Source organism: Salarias fasciatus, chromosome 4 (genome assembly GCF_902148845.1).
Source record: "Salarias fasciatus chromosome 4, fSalaFa1.1, whole genome shotgun sequence".
NCBI lineage: Eukaryota > Metazoa > Chordata > Actinopteri > Blenniiformes > Blenniidae > Salarias > Salarias fasciatus.
Genome location: NC_043748.1, coordinates 21,479,105 through 21,497,504, shown reverse-complemented (window position 1 = coordinate 21,497,504; position 18,400 = coordinate 21,479,105). Strand labels below are relative to the sequence as shown.

Sequence of the window (18,400 nt, the reverse complement as noted above, 5' to 3'; positions counted from 1 at the left end):
GAGCTACACACACAAACGTCAGCTCACACTCATTTCCTTGGTGTTGCTCCTTTATTTCAACAGAAAAGTATTTCAATGGAACATAGTTTTGTTTTTCCAAATGTCAGAAATGGACATTTTTTTTCCTTTCGATTCAACTCTCTCTCGTTTCTCGCTCACACAGTCACTTTCTCATTCATTCAGTCATTTCAACAACAGAGCAAAAAAAAAAAAAAAGAAGAAAAATACCATCCGCTATAACTCTGTATGGATTTACAATCATTCCATCAGTCATTCATTGGCAAAAGGGTAAAAATAGATGATATGAGGAGGTGCTGGTGTCCCCTGAAAAGCCACAAGCTCCACGTTTTCTCTGGAAAACGACCACGATCAGCCCGCCGGCGCCGGCGGCCTCGCCCGGGAAATGATGGGAGCGAAGAGAGAAAGCTTCAGAACAGCCACGGATCGATCAACTCGTCTGCTGTGTGAGACGACGGCCGCTCGCTTCTCCTCCTCCTGGATGGTCAGTCTCTAAATGATTTCTGCTTCACCTGAAGCAGTCTGATGCCACTTTCATGTCTTCGACACGTTTAAAGAGATTCTGCATCGCAGAGTAGTTTACAGTTTTAGATTGAGTAGAATCTCAACATTCATGTAACTGCTGAGGAAAATTCTTCAATTCAGGGTCCTGTTCAAGAAAGGAACGGGGAAACGGAGGACGTAAATTGTGAAATGTTTTGACTAAAATCTGTGAAAAAAGGTAATCTAAACAACTGAATGAAAACATCTTGACACTTTACTCCCCAAAGCAGCTATTTGTATCCGAGGACCAAAAAAAAAAGGAAAAAAAAAAAATCAATGTATAAAGTCAAATTCTAAAGAATAAGTTTCCAATTTTATTCTAAAACGTAAAATGGATTTTGTAAATATCTCCAATCCTCCGTTCCTTTGAACAAGATCCAAACACAGAGCTTGTGTTTCGGCAATGAAAAGGTTAAAGTTTCCACGTCAAACACGGCGGTGTCTTTTCCTGACTGTGCCTGAACGCAGCGCGAAGCCGCCGGATGCGTGAACCGAACGTTAAAGACATGAACGAGGCATCGAGGGGATTCCGACCAATCCGAAACGGGCGCCGGTTCCCAACAAAGATCCCAGAAAACTCCACCCTGTTAGTGTCTTCGTTGCTCAGTGCAGCAGCTCAGTTCACACACACACACACACACACACACACACACACACAGATCAGATGTGTGTGTGTGTGTGCAGGTGCATGCATTCACACACAGTGTGTGGGTGAGTGGATGCATGCACCTACACACACACACCCTCTGCAGTAGTGTATTTTGTGTGTGTGTGTGTGTGTGTGTGTGTGTGTGTGTGTGTGTGTATGTGTGTGTGTAGGGGGGTAGTGTTGAGTTATTAGTGTTCATTCCAACGTTTTCCTTCACTCCTGCCGTTAAGTTTGGTTAGTGACAATTAGCGCCGCCGCCGTGTGTGTGTTTTGTTTTTTCTTCCTGTGTGTCTGCCAAAGCGTCCAGGCTCCTCTGTCCTCCGTCCGTCCGTCCGTCTTTCAGTGCTTCAGGGAGAAGTCTCCCGTGTTGAGGCGAGGCCGGGGCAGCGCCCCGAACATCTCCGTCCCGTCGGTGGCGCCCGGGGCGAGCAGCGCCTTCATGCTGGCCGCGATGTGCTCCAGGTCGGCGCAGCCCACCTGACACACACACACACACACACACACACACACACACACACACACACACACACACACACACACACACACACACACACACACACACACACACACACACACACAAAATTCATGTCATCTTTACATGTCAAACCCAGCTCTTTGCCAACAATAGAAACTAATAAATGAATCAAATGTTACGATAAAATCCGATTGGTGAGGAGATTATTTGACACCAATCCCCACACACACACACACACACACACACACACACACACACACACACACACACACACACACACACACACACACACACTTCATGTCATCTCTACATGTCAAACCCAGCTCTTTGCCGACAATAGAAACTAATAAATGAATCAAATGTTACGATAAAATCCGATTGGTGAGGAGATTATTTGACACCAATCCACACACACACACACACACACACACACACACACACTCCTCCCCCGTCACGCGGTCTGGCGGAGCAGCGGACGCCGTCGCTCTCCGGCCTGAAAGGAGCCTTTGTGTCCGTCTTCACACGGCGTGAAATCAGCCAACAAAAAGGTTTCTTCATCATCATCATCTTCATTATCTGTCTTTTGACATTTAAAAAAAAAAAAAATAAAAACATTCTTCCAGAAAATTACAGATTAATCCATAAAAATGAAAAATGACTTTAGCGGCTCTGAGACGAAGCCTGAAACTGAAGGATTTCTTCTTGATGACTTTAGAAAAGTTTAAAAACTAAACGAAATGCGAGAAAAAAAAGAGCTTTTCTTCATTATAGTGAAGAATCAGAAAATCTAATTAGATGCAATTAGAGACACTCAGAGCTAAATGGAGCTTATCTGAACATCTTAATTACTTCATCTGATCAGCGCCGAGACGATAAATCAATGAGTGGAATTCGATTCAAACCGTCCGTTATGATTATTGTTGAAATCCTGACTGAAGTCCAGATCCTTAAACCCGGGAACCTGCGGTGTGCTCGTACCCGCTCTCCGCTGTTGCTGTCCCCCTGAGCGCCCCGGCCGCCCTTGCAGCCCCAGACGGGCACCGAGACGGGCAGCGAGCGAGCCAGGGCCATGGGGTGGGCGTGGCGGGCCGAGAGCGCCGCCTGGCCCACCGCCATGCCGCGGGGCGGCGGCGGCGCGTCCTCGCTCAGCGAGCCTGGAGGGAGAGACGCAGGCAGTGAGGAAGACGGTTTCCTCGGCCCGGAGCCGCCGTTCGATCCCCGCTCGGGACTCACCGTCGGTGCTCTCCTCCTCGCCGTCCGACTCGAAGAACGGCTCGCAGTCCCGGGAAATGGAGTCCTCGTCCATGGAGAAGACACCTGCAGCAGGAGAAAACAGGTCGTCCACAAGTTCTGGCCCGGGGGCCAAAAAGGGGCCGACGAGAGGCTCCAATCCGGCCGAACCGATGGGGGATAACTCGGTTCTGCTGGGAGCGGGTCGGACTCCTCACCGGCGCTCTCGTTCCCGTACGGCCTCCGTTCGTCCATGTCCTCCTCCTCCTCCTCCTCCTCCTCGTCCTCGCACTCCTCCTCCAGGTCCACGATGCCGGCCCGCTGCCGCCCCCTCTCGGCCTCCAGCGCGCCCTTCTCCCGCTCCCGCTCGGCGGCGCCGGGCCCGGCGGCGGCGCCCGCGCTGTAGATGGACGGGTAGCTCTGCGAGTACAGCCTGCCGTCGGGGCTGACTCTGCCCACGCCGCCGCCGTCGCCCGCGAAGCCCTGGAGCAGACAGACACACGTTACGGATGGGGGAGCTTTCCGCGGCGGCGGCGGCCCGGCGGGCGGAGGAGCACTCACCCCCCTGTGCCCGGGGTCAGAGGTCAGGTCCACCGCCAGCTTGGCCCCGCCCTCGGCCTGGCGCGAGTGCCTCTGGGCCGTCAGCATGGTGGTGGAGTGCAGCACGCCGATGTCCTCCACGTAGCGGCGCGCCGACTCGGCCAGGAAGCCCTGACCCCACACGCTGTAGGAGAAGTCGCACTCCCTGGGGAAGCCGCCGCCGCCCTCCCCGCTTCTCGCCGCCGCCCGACGTCCGGAACTTCCTGCAGGCGGTGAGGATGGCCAGGTCGCAGCCCGACTTCTGGCCGTACGCCTCGGCGGCGGACAGCAGCGCCAGCCAGCTCTCTCTGTGGTTGTCTGGGATGTCGGGCTCCGACGACTGCGTGATGGAGGCCATGGCGGTGCGGGGTGGAGCAGCGGTTCGATGCCGGGGTGGACGTTGGTGGTTGCTGGTGTCCGGGTTCAGGAGGCACTGGGCGGCATGAAGAGGTGGCGGAGCGGGCGGTGCAGAGCCAGGGGAGAGAAGAGGCGCTGCTGCTGGTACCTGAGGAGGAAGAGCGAGGAAGAGGAGGCCAGGTGTCAACATCCCCGCTGAAACACGAGCTGCCTGATTAGAGAGCACGTGGAAGCAAAACACTTGAACCTGCATGAAACTGTCGCAGTCCCCCTCCACCTCCACCTCCACCTCCACCTCCATCTCCACCTCCACCCCCTCCTCCACCTCCACGCGCTGCAGGACGGCGGCTTGCTAACCGTGTAGCCGCTGCAGCGCTAGCAGAGCCCGAGCCGCAGCGTGCAGCGGACTGGCCTGTCCCGCAGCTCCCCGCTGCTGATCTGCTTGTTTACCAGCTGCAGCCTCCTCATGACTGAAGCACATTTCACCTCCATGTTTGAGGCTTCGTCGTGCGCGCGGACAGCGCCGAATCAAAGTGAGAGTCGCGCGGAGAGCTTCTCCTACCTGTTGGCTTTCTTTCCTCCGCGCTTCCAGATGTTGTTCGAGCTCGGAGTCGTTTTAAAGAGACGATTCCTGCCCGTCTCCCACGGTTTCTCTCCCCTAGCTAGGCTCGACACCAGCGGCGCAGAGCGGCGGACGCGGACACGGCCGCTTCCGGTCCGGCGCTTCAAAGTAAAAGCACTTCAGAGAGGGCCGCCGGATGCGGGGTTTCTCTTTGTTTACTTGTTTATTTCTGTGTGTTTGCGTCTGTTTGGTTATGTTATTTCCTCTTTTATTCCGCTTTTATTGCTTGCTTATACTTGTTTTTTGTTCTTTTTTGTTTCTGTTTGCTAGTTTTTGTTTCTTTCTTTTTCCTCTTTGATTTTTTTATTACTCATTGTGAAAATGTTGTAAATAAGCAAATTGGATAATCTTGTGGCAGAAGCAACATAGGAACATGCTGCTGATCACATTCTGTAAGTAATTTTTAGTTTCATGGATTAACAAGATAGTCTTTTTTCTTTGAATTATTTGAATAATTCTGTAATCAATTCTGCAAAGCAGAACAACTCATGATCTAAAAAAAGTGTCTGCACTACATTTGTTCTGATGCACATCAGGACATAATCTTTGTCATCCTTGTCCACCCTTGAATCTGGCTTCAGTCTATAAAAACAGTCACAAAACTTTGGCAAGTTAGAATAAAGCCAGGGCCGGCGAATAGGCTGGGCATCCGGGGCACTTGCCCAGGGCGCCGAGCCATAGGGGGGCGCTTGATGTGACCGTGAGGCGCACCGCCCAAGTAGCGCTGCTGTGATGGCTGTTTGAGCAGCGCACCGCTTGGTTCGCGTGCACGGGCCCTCGACAAATATTGCCGACTCCCCCCCCCCCCCCCCCCCCCCCCCCCCCCCCCCCCCCCCCCGCTCAACAACTCTTGCGGCGCGACACTACCACGGGGCGTCAGGCTTGCCCAGGGTGCCTGAGAAGCCCGCGCCGGCCCTGAATAAAGCAGTGCAGCTTTTTTTCTGAAACGTATCAACTGTATCTGTGTCCAACACGTCAATATTTTTCCATCCTTCGCCCCGTCCTGTAATCTTTGTTAAGTTCAGGGTTCAGCTGATACCCTTCCAATGAACTGCAAACATCTGAAGGTGGAAAAGAGAGACATATGCACTCAGATTCTCCAACTGGAAATAATCCTGATGAAAGAAAACTACTTGTAACATGACATTAACTGATGACGAGACGTTTCTCACACAGTGGTCAGTGAGTTCAGTTTGCCTCTTGTCCAAATCAGTAGACTGAATCGTTATACACCTCTAATTTATGGATTTCAGGCTTAATTTGTCTTGGAAACATTTTAGGACTCTATGATGTGGTCAATGGTGTGTCAGTTCTCTCCATAGAAATGAAAAATGAGTCGTTTTTGAAGTTTTTTTTTTTTTTTTTTTTTTTTTGCATTAGCAGCAAAGATCAGTCACAGTTTTCAAGATCTTAAAACGCCTCAGAATGCCAAAATGAAAGACGATTAAAAGATGCGCTTCAGATGAAAGAAGGATTATGATGTGGAGGGAATACTGAAAGTGTGTTTTTAAAGCAAACTGGTTTCCTTTCCACGCTCCGAAAACACGTGTTTTTATGATCTGACTTCCGGCGCGCGCTCTCATTCACGATGGCTTGACGCTCCCGTGACGTCACCTGTTTACTGCCTTCCAGTCGAACGCACGCCGTGCACGTGACCGCGGCGCTGTGGGCGTGCTCGTCCTCGCTCGGTCCTCGTGCACGTGTCCCAGTTGCTGCTCACATGGTGGACGAGCGGCCTTTGTCTCCTGATGTGGACAAACAGTCAAAGTGTGAGGACAGCTGTTACCATGGCGACAGAGTGAGGAGGACTGAAGGAAACACCAGGAACCACCAAACTGCAAGAAATCCTGCTTTTTCCCCCCATATGTTTCCAAGTTTAACATAATTTTCCATGAGAGCGAGATTGTCCCAGGATGGAGTCTGGCTCCTGAGCCTCTCTGGGAGGAGTTTGCATGTTCTTCCAATTCTCTTCACACTTTATTCCTTTACGCCTGAGGTCTGCAACCTGTAGCTCTACAGCCAGGTGAGGCTCTTTCGCCCCTCTGCACTGGCTTCTGGAAGCTTTGACGAAACCCTACACAAATAAACACTGCATGTTACTTGTGATTTTATTTGCACAACAGAGTTTTTTTCCAAAAGAATCTTGTCTATTCACTCAAAAGTGTTTCAAAAACGGGAAAACCAGCAAAATCCATAACAAATGGGGAAAAAATACAATAGCTTAAAAAACAACAACAAAATGACTTGAATTTTCAAAATAAAAAATGGAGGAAAAGATGCAAAACGCTTAAAAAGGAGTTAAAACAGTTAAAAAAATGGTTAAAACAGTTGAAACGTCAAAATTATCTTTAGAAAACTGAAAAAAGGAGACAAGACTGAAAACTGGGTGCGAAGACAGCTGAAAATGAAATGTTTCACCATCCGGAATTGTAACTGAATCTTCATAAATGTAACATCAGTTGCAGCTCTTGTGCGTTTGTCATATGAAACTGCAGAAGTTGTGTTCGCCTCACTTTAGAAGGCAAACAATGTTTTGCAGCTTCAGTTAAATTTGATTTGGTTCTTTTGGTCCTGAAAGCTCCAGACTCCTGGCATATCAGAGTGAAGCATTTTTCCCTGTACAGTGTCGTTTTTCTCTGCTGTCCACAGAAAATGCCTGCAAACAAAAGCCGTGCAGAAATAGGAAGAGGAATGTCTATGTACAAATAGTTACATAAGGGTAATAAGAAGAGTGTGAGATAGTGTGTGCCTTTTCTCTGGAGGCCTGTTTTCTCTCACAGTTGATCCTGATGATAAGAAGAATCCATCCATGTTTGATTCTGACAGTCAGTAAGATAACTGAGATCAGTTCAATAGATCCAGCCTAGACTCAAACCCGTGGTACCTTTGCTGTGAGGTGAGAGAGCAAAGCACTACACCAGTGTGGAGCATCAGTAAGGGAAAAACAAGCTGTGGGTCATTGTGAAGGCAGCTGACCGCTCTATTAATAAACCCAAGACATTTCTATTCTGAGAGTCTTCTAGAAAGCAGAGAACATAATAAGCCAAATGACATTAATCCATATATGCAATAAATAAAATGTCATTTGTCCAGATATCTTCTATGCTGCTTTATCCTGTGCAGGACTGTTCGACATTGAAGCAAATCCAAGATTATTTGGCCATTTATTTATTTATTCATTTTATTCATTTTATTTATTTATTTATTTATTTATTTATTTATTTATTTATTTATTTATTGTTAGTTTTTTAATTGGAAATTGATACGTTCTCATCTATTTTTATGCTTTTTTTTTTACATTATTGCAGTTCCTTTGGTGTGGTGGAATTATATCTCTATTAAAAAACTAAATTTTTTTAAATTTATTGAACAAAATTGTAATGAACAAAATACTTGGCACATTACCATGGTAGTGAGACAACAGACAAGTGCCACAAAGTACATGATGGTATGCATAGAATAACTACAAGTCAAACTATAGAAAAGGTAGAGACTAAAAGAAACAAATAGACAAAAGATTAAGTTGAAAAAAGAAAAAGGCTCGGGTTTCTCAGTGAGGTAAAAGTCTTCTACTCCAGTATATCTCCTTTATTGCCTTTTTCTTTTCTCATTTTAACAGTACCTCTTCTGTAGTCAAGGAAAAACAAAGAATGTCGAACACAGGACAGAATTCCTGATGACAATTTTGTTTTGTTCTAGAAATGTTTGTGTTTTTAGATTTTTCCCTTATTTAAAATGATGGTTATGGAAACTCATGAATGACGTTTTGAATAAGTTTACCAGATAAAACATAGTATTTTTAAAGTTCGGAACGATTATAATTGTTTTTTTTAAATCAACTCTAAAGGTCTACCCAAAAACCATTCATTTAAAAAAAAAGAAAACAGAAAAGAAGATTTAATCCAGTAAACAGCTAAATTCTCACATGAAGAACGGAGAATGTACGCACCCTCTTCTGATTGGCTCTTTTAGCCAGTGACATCACGTTATGGGCGGGGCTTACGTGGCCCCGGAAGTTGACGTAACATTTGTTTTGGGAACACTAAGCAGAAGCAGTCCGGAGAAATGGAGCAAAACGACGAGGATTATAAGGTATCCCTCTGTTTATTCTCTCTGTTTTTCAGCGTTCCTTCATTTAAGAGTGTTTAAACTCCAACGGAAACGCAATGAGATGAACTTATCGCTCTGTGTGTCAGTTGTAGCTGATGTAGCTCTTTAAAGCTAGCTGTCCGTAGTGTCCCATTCCAGTAAACTAAACATGAGCTTATCTGGACGGAACTGTTTGTGCGGGGATCCGACAATAGTGTCGTTTTTCTCATATTTTTGTGATTATAGTGGCTGTGGATAAAGTTTCCTTACGTTCGCGTGTTTTGGCTGAGTTTGACGCACTGACCGGACTGTGCGTCACGTCGTGCTCACGTGACGAACCCTGTCCTTCAGCACCTCTTTGTTTTTAGATTTTAACCAACAGCTTCACGACTAACTCCACACGTAGCAATCACAGCTCGGGATCTGCCCACTTTATGGTTTCATGTAATCATCAACAGGCTACCCAGGTTTAATGTCTTCATATTGGATACCTGCTGACTGCTGATTCTCTTTAGTTATTAGGTTTTTTTCTAATATAACAACTTGTGACACATGTTGAGCGGTGGAATCTTCACTTTACTCCAAAGTCTAAAAAGACTGTTTATTTCAACGGACAGGCTGAAAAAATAGTGATATTTTTCATATTAGAAGTTAAAAGACCTCAGAAAATATTGATGTTCATGAAGCTGGAGTCCATCTGTCCGTCTCCCATCCTGCTTTATCCTGAGCAGAAATACAGAACGCTGGAGCCAATCCTAGTTTACTATGGGCAGCGACAGAATCCACCCTGCCTAGACAGATCTCCCTCAGAGAGAGAGAGAGAGAGAGAGAGAGAGAGAGAGAGAGAGAGAGACAACCACACACAGTCACACCTCGGGGATATTTAGTGTCACCAGTTAACCGTGCATGACTGTGGGAGGAATTGGAAATCCCACAGGAAACCCATACAAACATAAATATATTGGCATAGCCATTACATTTTTTGTCCTTATGGTTCATTTTGGGATGTATATACTCTTATTTGTGTATTTTATTATTATTATGTTTTATTATTGTGAATAAATTCATCGTAATTATCATTAAGCAGATGAGAACTCTCTCTATCCGTCCTTGGACAGTATTTCTAATGTAATCTTACTTTACAGTGAAGGGGAAATAAAGTTTCCAGATGTACAGCGTAAGATTTGAATCCCAGCTCCTTATAGCTACCGCATGTCTGGAAATTGGTGCAACTTGAAGGACGTCAGCTTTAATTCTTTATTCTGATTTAATTAGAAACAGAGTTTTCATTTGTCCTCTCAGCTGATATTTGAGAAGGAAGGCGTGTACCTCCACACAAACGCCAAGAGGAACAACCAGGACACCAGCATCCCGGGGTTCATCCGGATAGTGGAGCGGGTAAGCCTTCGTGTGAGAGGAGAGTGTGTTCAGATCAGCCTCTGAAGCAGCGACGGGATGAAGCGTCTCCTCCTGTTTCCCAGGCGGGGATCCCGGCGTTGGAGTGGAGCCCGCTGGAGGATGAAGGCCGCAGCGCGCCAGCTGTGCTCTACACCCGAAAGGTCTGGAAACACCCGCATGCCGCCGGCGGAACGCCAGCCGAAACACGCCTCTTAACCGCTGCTTTCCTCTGGATGCAGGAGGGCGAAGGAGGGGAGGAGGACACGAACTTCGACCCCGGCTACGAGCCGGACTGGGCGGTTATCAGCACGGTGAAGAAAGACCGGGAGCACGTCCCGGTCAAAGAGTCAGGTGATGCTTCAGGAGACACCCGTCCGTCACTGGAGAGCAGATTGGAATCTGCTTTATAGAGTTAAACATTAACTTATCAACTGGTCGAGGTAGAATCAGCTTTATTTCAAACACGTAAAAACAAAAAAAAACAAAAAAAAGGAACATGGAAATACATAAGCAGTATGGAAGAGACTAGCGTTATGTTGATTGTTTTCTATAAAAGGGAGCAGGAAGAAGTGAAAACCTGATTTAAAGGCGAACACAGAGAAGTGAACGCAGACTTCCTGTTCTCAGGTCAGTGGGCGTTCTCTCTGCCGCTGTCCGAGCTCTACTCCCTCCGCCGGGCCCGGTTCTCGCTGGGCCGGAACTTCCTGGTGCTGACGAGTCGAGGCGGCCACCCGCTGCCCCCCCTGCACTTCCACCGGGGCGGGACCCGCGAGCTGCTGCGCGCCATGCACCGCTACATCGTCCTGGACCCGTGAGTCGGCGCCCGCGGCGTCCGGTCTCTGCCGCCGCGGAGCTGAACGTGACGCGGCGTTTGTCGTCCCCGTCAGGTCGCCGGTGGACGGCCGGCTCTTCCTCGCCTACCCTCACGACTCCGGCTCGCTGTCGCAGTCCTTCGATAAGCTGCACCTGCTGGACGACGGACACTCCGACCTGGTCACCGTGAGTCCCACCAACACTGCAGGACTTTCTGAACCGGCTGACTCCAGAGCCAGAGTGATTCTTTTTTCTCCAGCCTGTTTTGACGTGTTGCTGAGAAACTGATCTTGTGCCAAGTTTTTTGTTCGTCTGTTTATTTTCCTTCCAGTTTTTGGACAAATAAGTGCTATTTTGATCCGTCCGGCAGGATTTGGACCTCAGAAATACTGAAATCGAAAATCTCGCCGATAAATCAGACTTACTGAATCTCAGTGCGGTCTTTAAAACACGGCAGCAGTCGGTGGATCGACGTGACGCTCAGCTCGTCCAATAAACCTGCTGAACCAGAAAACCCAGTAATTCTAAATCTGGCGGATCTCTGGTGACCCATAAACTCCAGGGAGAGACGGTGACCCACTTTCTCTGTTTGTGTCGCAGTTTTAACGTCCATCTAATGATAGACAGGTGTGTGTGTGTGTGTGTGTGTGTGTGTGTGTGTGTGTGTGGTGTGTGTGTGTGTGTGTGTGTGTGTGTGTGTGTGTGTGTGTGTGTGTGTGTGTGTGTGTGTGTGTGTGTGTGTGTGTGTGTGTGTGTGTGTGTGTGTGTGTGTGTGTGTGTGTTCTCGTATTTCTATCCTTGTTGGGGCCAAATGTCCCCACAAGGATAGCAAAACGTGAAACGACGTGCCTTGTGGGGACCTTTTTCCGGTCCTAAGTAGGAGAAACAGTGTTTTCTTGACCATGTTGTTGTTACTGAAAAAAGTAAAAGTGCAAAAACATTTCTTTAGGGTTAGGCTTTGTTGTGGTGTGGGTTAGGGTTAGGGTAAGGGTCAGGGTTAGGGGCTAGACATGAATGGGAGTCAATGGACGGTCCCCACAAGGATAGAAATACAAGACTGTGCGTGTGCGTGTGCGTGTGCGTGTGCGTGTGCGTGTGTGTGTGTGGGGAACGGAAAACGTTCACGTGTACGCGAGTAGCAAGATGTGTGTCCAAACACAGATTTGGATGTAAATAAGACAGTTTGAAGGTGTGTGAGCCTGGACACGTCCTCCGTGTGCTCTCAGCCCTCGGTTCTGACTGACAGGCTGCTGAGTCATTTGCGTCTACTGCAGTTCTGCACATGCTCAGTGGATGGAGAGGAAGAACAGTGTTTCCAGATTCTCCTGGTCCTACTGGTCCTTGTCCTGGTCCTGGTCCTGAGTAGCACCTGGCTTGATTTAAAAAAAAAAAAAAGAAAACCTTTCAGACTAAACGGAGGGCAAAAACAGAAAAGGAGGCGTTTGGGTTGCAGGTGATCTGAGGAGAAGCTGAAGACGTTTACATGTCAGTGTTGGTACTCAGACTTTCAGCACACACACACACGAACCCCACCCCACCCCCCCGCCGTCTGATCCTGCTTCTTCATCAACAGAGGTTCATCCACGACCCGTACGCCACCACGTTCGGAGGATTCTCCAAAGTCACCAACTTCTTCCGGGCGGCCCTGCGGCCCCCGGACTCCCCGGCCCACCCCCGCTCCGCTCACGACCCCAGCCTGCCGTGCCAGCTCGACGAGGAGCCGGGATTCGAACTCATCACCTGCGTAAGGGAACCTCGGGGGAAGCGTCCGGAACTCGTCCGTTCGCCGGGATTTGAACTGAATCTGCATTTGTCTCCGTCCCCCTGCAGGGCGTGGAGCTCGGCCCCAGACCGCACGTCACCCGCGGCCCGCCTCTGGACCGGTGGGAGGAGTTCCTGGACCCTGAAGGTCGGGTGAAGGACCCGGACCGGATCAAGGAGCTGGTCTTCAGAGGGGTGAGGCCGCCGTTCCTCCTTCTCGCTCTCATCTCTCTTTGAAAAGCGCTCATGAGCTCCTCTGGCCTGCAGGGCATCACGCCGCCGCTACGGAAGGAGATCTGGAAGTTCCTCCTCGGGTTTTATCCGTGGAACAGCACCACAAAGGAAAGGGAAGATCTGCTCCGGGTCAAAACGTTGGTTCTTCTCTTCTTCTGCACTCGATTCAGTGTTGAAGCTTAGTGTTAAGTTGTTGAATTTTCCTGAAAACGCTCCTCCGTCACTGAGTCACTGGCGCTTTTAGAGCAGAGAGTTCTGTGTGAACATGGAAAATACGTTTCTGAAGTGCGCAGAGGATCAGTGGGACTGACAGATCCGTCCTCCGTCTCTGCAGGGACGAGTACTTCAGGATGAAGGTGCAGTGGAAGTCAGTGAGCGAGGAGCAGGAGATGAGGAACTCGCTGCTCAGAGGATACCGGAACCTGATCGGTGAGCGTCCGCCCGCCCGCCCGCCGGCGTTCCCGTCGGCGCCGTCGCCAACGCTGACGCCCGGCTGTCTTCCTTCTGCCGCCACAGAGAGAGACGTCAGCAGGACGGACCGGCACAACACCTTCTTCTCCGGGAACGACAACCCGGGCCTCACGCTGCTGCACGACGTGCTGATGACCTACTGCATGTACAACTTCGACCTGGGTGAGTATCGATCGGCTGGAAAAACAGACGGGAAGCGGCGGCGCGTTGACGGACGGCTCCTGTGGTGTCGTCTCGTCCAGGTTACGTCCAGGGCATGAGCGACCTCCTGTCCCCCATCCTGTTCGTCACCCAGAACGAGGTGGAGTCCTTCTGGTGCCTGACGGGCTTCATGGAGCTGGTGGTGAGTAGAGAGCGGCGCCGCCCCCCCTCCCCCCCGTCTGCGGCGGTCCCGGCTGAGTCCGGCTCGTCTCCCATGTTTCCCCGCAGCACCAGAACTTCGAGGAGTCGCAGGAGGCCATGAAGCAGCAGCTGCTGCAGCTCAGCATCCTGCTGAAGGCGCTGGACCCGGAGCTGTGCGACTTCCTGGGTCAGTCGGCTGCAGGAAAGCCGCTCCGTGACCCTATGAATCCTGGGTAAACGTGTCTCCGTGTGCCTGCAGACTCTCAGGACAGCGGCTCGCTGTGCTTCTGCTTCCGCTGGCTGCTCATCTGGTTCAAGAGGGAGTTTTCCTTCGAGGACATCCTCGTCATGTGGGAGGTGAAGCGCTGCGGATTCAACTCATGAAAAACACATTCGCCTCCCCTCAGACCTTCAGAGCTCTCTGAAGCTGAGCCTCTCCCCAGCCAGTGGTTGATCAAGCTCCTGGTTTTGCCCCCCAGGCCCTCTGGACTCGTCTCCCCTGTGAGAACTTCCACCTGCTGATCGCCTGCTCCATCCTGCAGTCGCAGCGCGGCGAGCTGATCGGCTCCGATCATGACTTCAACACCATCCTCAAGGTGCGTCCGCCTGCCTGCCGCGCGTTTCCCCCGTGAAGGTGCAGATACTGACCTGCGCTCCGGTCCTGCAGCACATCAACGAGCTGACGATGAAGCTGGACCTGCAGAGCATCCTGCGCGGCGCCGAGGCCATCTACCTGCAGCTGGCGCAGTGCCAGGTGAGCGAGCGGCCGCCGTCCTCCCGGCGTGCTCAGCCCGGCTCTCTGTAGTCCGCCGGGTGTTCTGGAGCTTTGTGGACCTGAGCTGGTTTGTCCCCCCCTCCCTCTAGGAGCTCCCGGTGAAGGTGCAGCAGGTCCTGGGTCTCCACACGCCGTCCAGCTCGGAGGACAGCAGCCCGGACCTCCAGGCCGGCGACACGCAGCGCGTCCTCGACCAATCCCCGGCCGGCGCGGCGGCGGCGGCTCCCCGGGCGTACGCCCCCACCTACCCCTGAGTCTGCAGCCCGCCGCCGCCGAGAGGGAACGAAGACTGTAGTTACTGCCCTCCGGCAGCAGGGGGCGCCGCCGAGGCTCCTTTCTTCTGAATGTTACAGCCCCTCCTGATTTAACACTATGACAGCGTCTCCCGCTCGCCCCCCCCCCCCCTCCGGTCGTCCTCTCCACGCCGAGACCTCAGCATTTATACTCCAGTAAAGGGAAAGAAAAGATGAAGGATCGAGTCACTGCCGCACCTTGACCGTCGTGTGGTTCCTCTCCCACCCGATGCGGACCTTTCTTTGCATGCCTTATCGTAGTTTATCATGTTTGAATCCTGTCAGTAATTCTCTGTTCCATGTTTCACCCGCTGCTGATTATCGTCAAATAAATGGTTGAATCTCAGCGATTCTGCTGTTTGTTCCCGAAAATCAAGTCCCCGAACAAAACTGGAGCTCTGGCTGGTTTGTTTGTTTACGTCCTGACTGGTGAACTGGTTAAACCCCCCCCCGCTGGTGGCCAGCAGGTGTCTGAGAGGTGCTGAATAGCTGAGGGGACAAACAGGACCTCTGTTCTCCCCTGTCCGGGGAAATGAGCTGGAAAATGAGGGGCGGGGAGCCACTCCCCCTTCTCAGGACCCCCCCTCCTGGCCCGGCGCCGCCCCCCTCGGCCGGTGCCGCCCCCTCCTGGCCCGGTGCTGCCCCCCCGCTCGCGGTTTGAATACAGCTGCGGCGTATGAATTTAACATGGTGCTTAAACAGGCGGCGATCTGTCACCCGGCCGGTCCTCCTCTGCTCGCCGCTACCGCCCGGTTCGACCCCCCTGACCCCCCCCGACCCCCCCTGACCTCGCCTGACTCCGTCCTTCATTCAAACTCAATCTGCTTTCAGAGCCTCTCAGAGCCGGTTTCCTGGTCCCGGCCGTGTCGACGCTCCGGGTCCTTCTTCCTCATTAACGCTCCAATCAGAGAGGATCGTCTCCGTGTCGTCTTTATTCTCTCTGTGTCTGAACTTCCTGCAGAGCTCGAGCATTTCACCAGCGCCGCTCGCTCTCAGATAAATCCTCGTTCCAAATGAAGTCAGGAGCTTCTGGTTCGGTTTCCAGTCCTCCTGAAAACCAGAATCACAACATTGTGTTTATCTGATGTTTCTTCACAAAACAAAATGACAAATCCAGAACAAGAGAAGTCGTCCTGAACACCAGAGGGTCCAACAGAGACCGGACCCCCCCACCCCGACAGGTGGATGTCTTTAAATTATTCATTTGAATCCAGAACAACACGTACAAACAATGAGTTAAACTTGATTTGTCATATCTTGATATTTCCAGCGGTCAACACAGAAAGACACTTCGATGCTTTAATCTGTCTAAATCCTGCCTGCTGCACATTTAATTCTCCTTTCAGTCATTTGGATCTGTTTTCATTTATTCTAAACCAGTTAGACTTAAAAAAAAAATAACCGACATCAACCATCACAGCATGACACTTCAGCTTTTTTGTTAAAACAGTCGTTTTTGTTATTCTTGCTATCATTTCTAAGTGTTTTTCTCATGTTCAGTGATTCATTTTGACACAATCCTGTGAAAGAATCAACCCTCAGGTCTGATGGAGGAGCTCCGAAAGACTTTTAGACGCTGCAGTGGTGAGACTAAGACTCAGTCGACTAAAACAAACTTTTTGCAAACTAGAAGAACAATAGAAACCTTGCCTGGAGGGCTTAGTCCCTAAAAAAAAGAAGAAAGACTAAAATCATGCATATTGCATAATATGTAGCTGAACGATGTGTTTAAATAGAAAGCGTTTCTCACTCCTGATGGCCTGAATGGAACAGAATAAAACACAAATACTCTATTATTCCCGGAGGAAAACTCAGTTTCTCCCAGGAAGTTCTTCTCCGCTGCTCATCCCACAAATGCTGCTGACAAACACACACCGTCAGGTTTCCCGGTAAAATATTTCCTGCATTAAAGCTTGTTTTTTTTTTTTACCATTTTTACAGGAACCTTCTCGCTTTCTGTGGAGTATTAATTCTCAGCTGAAACATTAGACTCAATCCTCCCACAAAAGTCCAACAAAGTCTTTCTCGACTGAATCGCAGCGATGGGTGGTTTAAAAAAAGGGGCGTCTGAATTATTGATGCTCAGCTGAGACGGAGTCGCCGTGACGACGGCTCGGTTTCACCCGCCGCCGTCCATTTAACTCCGGTGTGCAACCGGAGCTGCCAAACGCCACCTGCAGCGACAGAAACAATCTGTAACCTGCACTGGAGAGCGCCGGGCCTTTGTGACGGGTGGGGGGACGGGGGGGACGGGGGGGACGGGGGGGCGGGCGGGGGGGCGTGTGTCTGCAGCAGCAGGCAGAAGGCCGGGATCTGTTGTCTGACACTGATTTGTAAAGCGAGACAATACGGCTCATTGAGCGGCCGCCTCCACTGTCTGTTGCACAAACCTCGGCCGACCCCCCCCCCCCCCCCCCCCCCCCCCCCGGTGGCTCCGCCGGGCCCGGACAGGACCAGATGGGGGGGGACCGGGTGAGGGGGAGAGAAGGACACAGGTTGCTTTGACAATGAGAATCCTGCCAGAAATCATCAAGCTCGAAGTTTGACTGAATCACAGGAAACTGCTTGAGTCCAGATGATGAATTCAAATAAAAGTTTTGTTCAATTCTTTATATCGAGGATCAATAAACCAGAAAAAGGTTTGGGCTGAAGTGTCAGGATGACCTCTGACCCTTCCAGGTGAACTTACTGTGACCTCCTCTAAACTTTTTTAATGCTTCAGGACTTGTTGCACAGCCGGCTGTTTTCTCAGAAGGAAACTTTGACGGCAGCTTTTTGATCCATGATGGATCCATTAGTGTCCCGATCCACTAGATCTGCTGTCTAGACAGACGTCCTCATCAGGAGACCAGGATCAGGAGTCCACTGAGCAGAGAGTCGTCAGCAGGTTGGACCGAGATCCAGACAGACCGGAAGAGTCCAGAAAGACAGGGATCCATAGAGACTGGACGAGTCCAGAGAGACCAGGAGAGCGAAGAAAGGCAGCGAAGTGTCCTCTGTCCTCTGTCCTCTGTCCTCTGTCCACGTCCCCCACTGATGAACAGAGTCCTGTGGAACCGGATGATGAAGGACTTGAGAGACTCCAAGCGTCCCGTCAGACCATCAGAAACCGTCTCCATTAGTGTGGTCTGAGAGCTGGACAACCTGTAGGGTCCCTGAACACACCACCAGGTACAGGCCTGGTGGTCCACATGGACCAGGGACCAGTGGACATCATGGTCCAGCATGTCGGAGCCTCTCAGGGCTGTGGGTGGGGGTGTGTCTGCTCCACACAGAGCTGGATGGTCCAGGGTCCCGGGACCCAGACTCCCTGCAGACCACCACCCATCCGGTCCCGGAGCCCCTCATGAACCCTCAGACCACGAAGCTCCAGCAGCACGGAGGAGGCATCATCAGGGGACGGCTGCTGCAGACTGGAGGACCTGAGAGGGAGAGACCTGGACTCTCTCCAGACCTGGGTCTCTAGATCAGACCAGACCTGGGTCCATGGGTCTGTAGACCAGACGTCAGTCCCTGGAAAAGCTGTGGACCAGCTGGTGACTCTGAACCCAGACCCTCAGTGAGCTCCAGTGAGTATTTTTGATTTTATTGTCGTCATTGAAAGTCTTTCAGCCTCCGTTTCAGGGAAGGTGTTGGTGAAAAACGGATTCTGGATCTTCAGTTCTGGACCTTCGACTCCAGGATGGAGAATTTAAGACATTTCTGGAGTCTCTGACGTCCGTCTGTCCTCTGACGGTAAACAAGCAGCTCA

General features: G+C 50.6%; 2 protein-coding genes across 2 annotated transcripts; one reads left to right on the top strand and one right to left on the bottom strand.

The window, feature by feature from the left end:
- Positions 1-559: 559 nt before the first annotated feature.
- akt1s1 (AKT1 substrate 1 (proline-rich)) lies at positions 560-4,550 on the bottom strand. The gene is given in 7 exon segments (XM_030089603.1): positions 560-1,687; positions 2,664-2,839; positions 2,919-3,002; positions 3,134-3,398; positions 3,477-3,711; positions 3,713-3,999; positions 4,414-4,550. Coding segments are annotated over 6 exon segments (1,038 nt in total). The 5' UTR covers positions 3,853-3,999; positions 4,414-4,550; the 3' UTR covers positions 560-1,549.
- A 3,926-nt stretch (positions 4,551-8,476) lies between these two features.
- On the top strand, positions 8,477-15,025 carry tbc1d17 (TBC1 domain family, member 17). The gene is made up of 17 exons (XM_030089564.1): positions 8,477-8,565; positions 9,865-9,960; positions 10,044-10,121; positions 10,200-10,311; positions 10,588-10,771; positions 10,848-10,959; positions 12,347-12,517; positions 12,604-12,729; positions 12,802-12,905; positions 13,103-13,197; positions 13,285-13,401; positions 13,482-13,582; positions 13,669-13,768; positions 13,841-13,938; positions 14,061-14,177; positions 14,249-14,335; positions 14,446-15,025. The coding sequence occupies exons 1-17, from the start codon at positions 8,539-8,541 to the stop codon at positions 14,608-14,610; spliced, it is 1,890 nt and encodes a 629-aa protein (XP_029945424.1). The 5' UTR covers positions 8,477-8,538; the 3' UTR covers positions 14,611-15,025.
- The last annotated feature ends 3,375 nt before the right edge of the window (positions 15,026-18,400 follow it).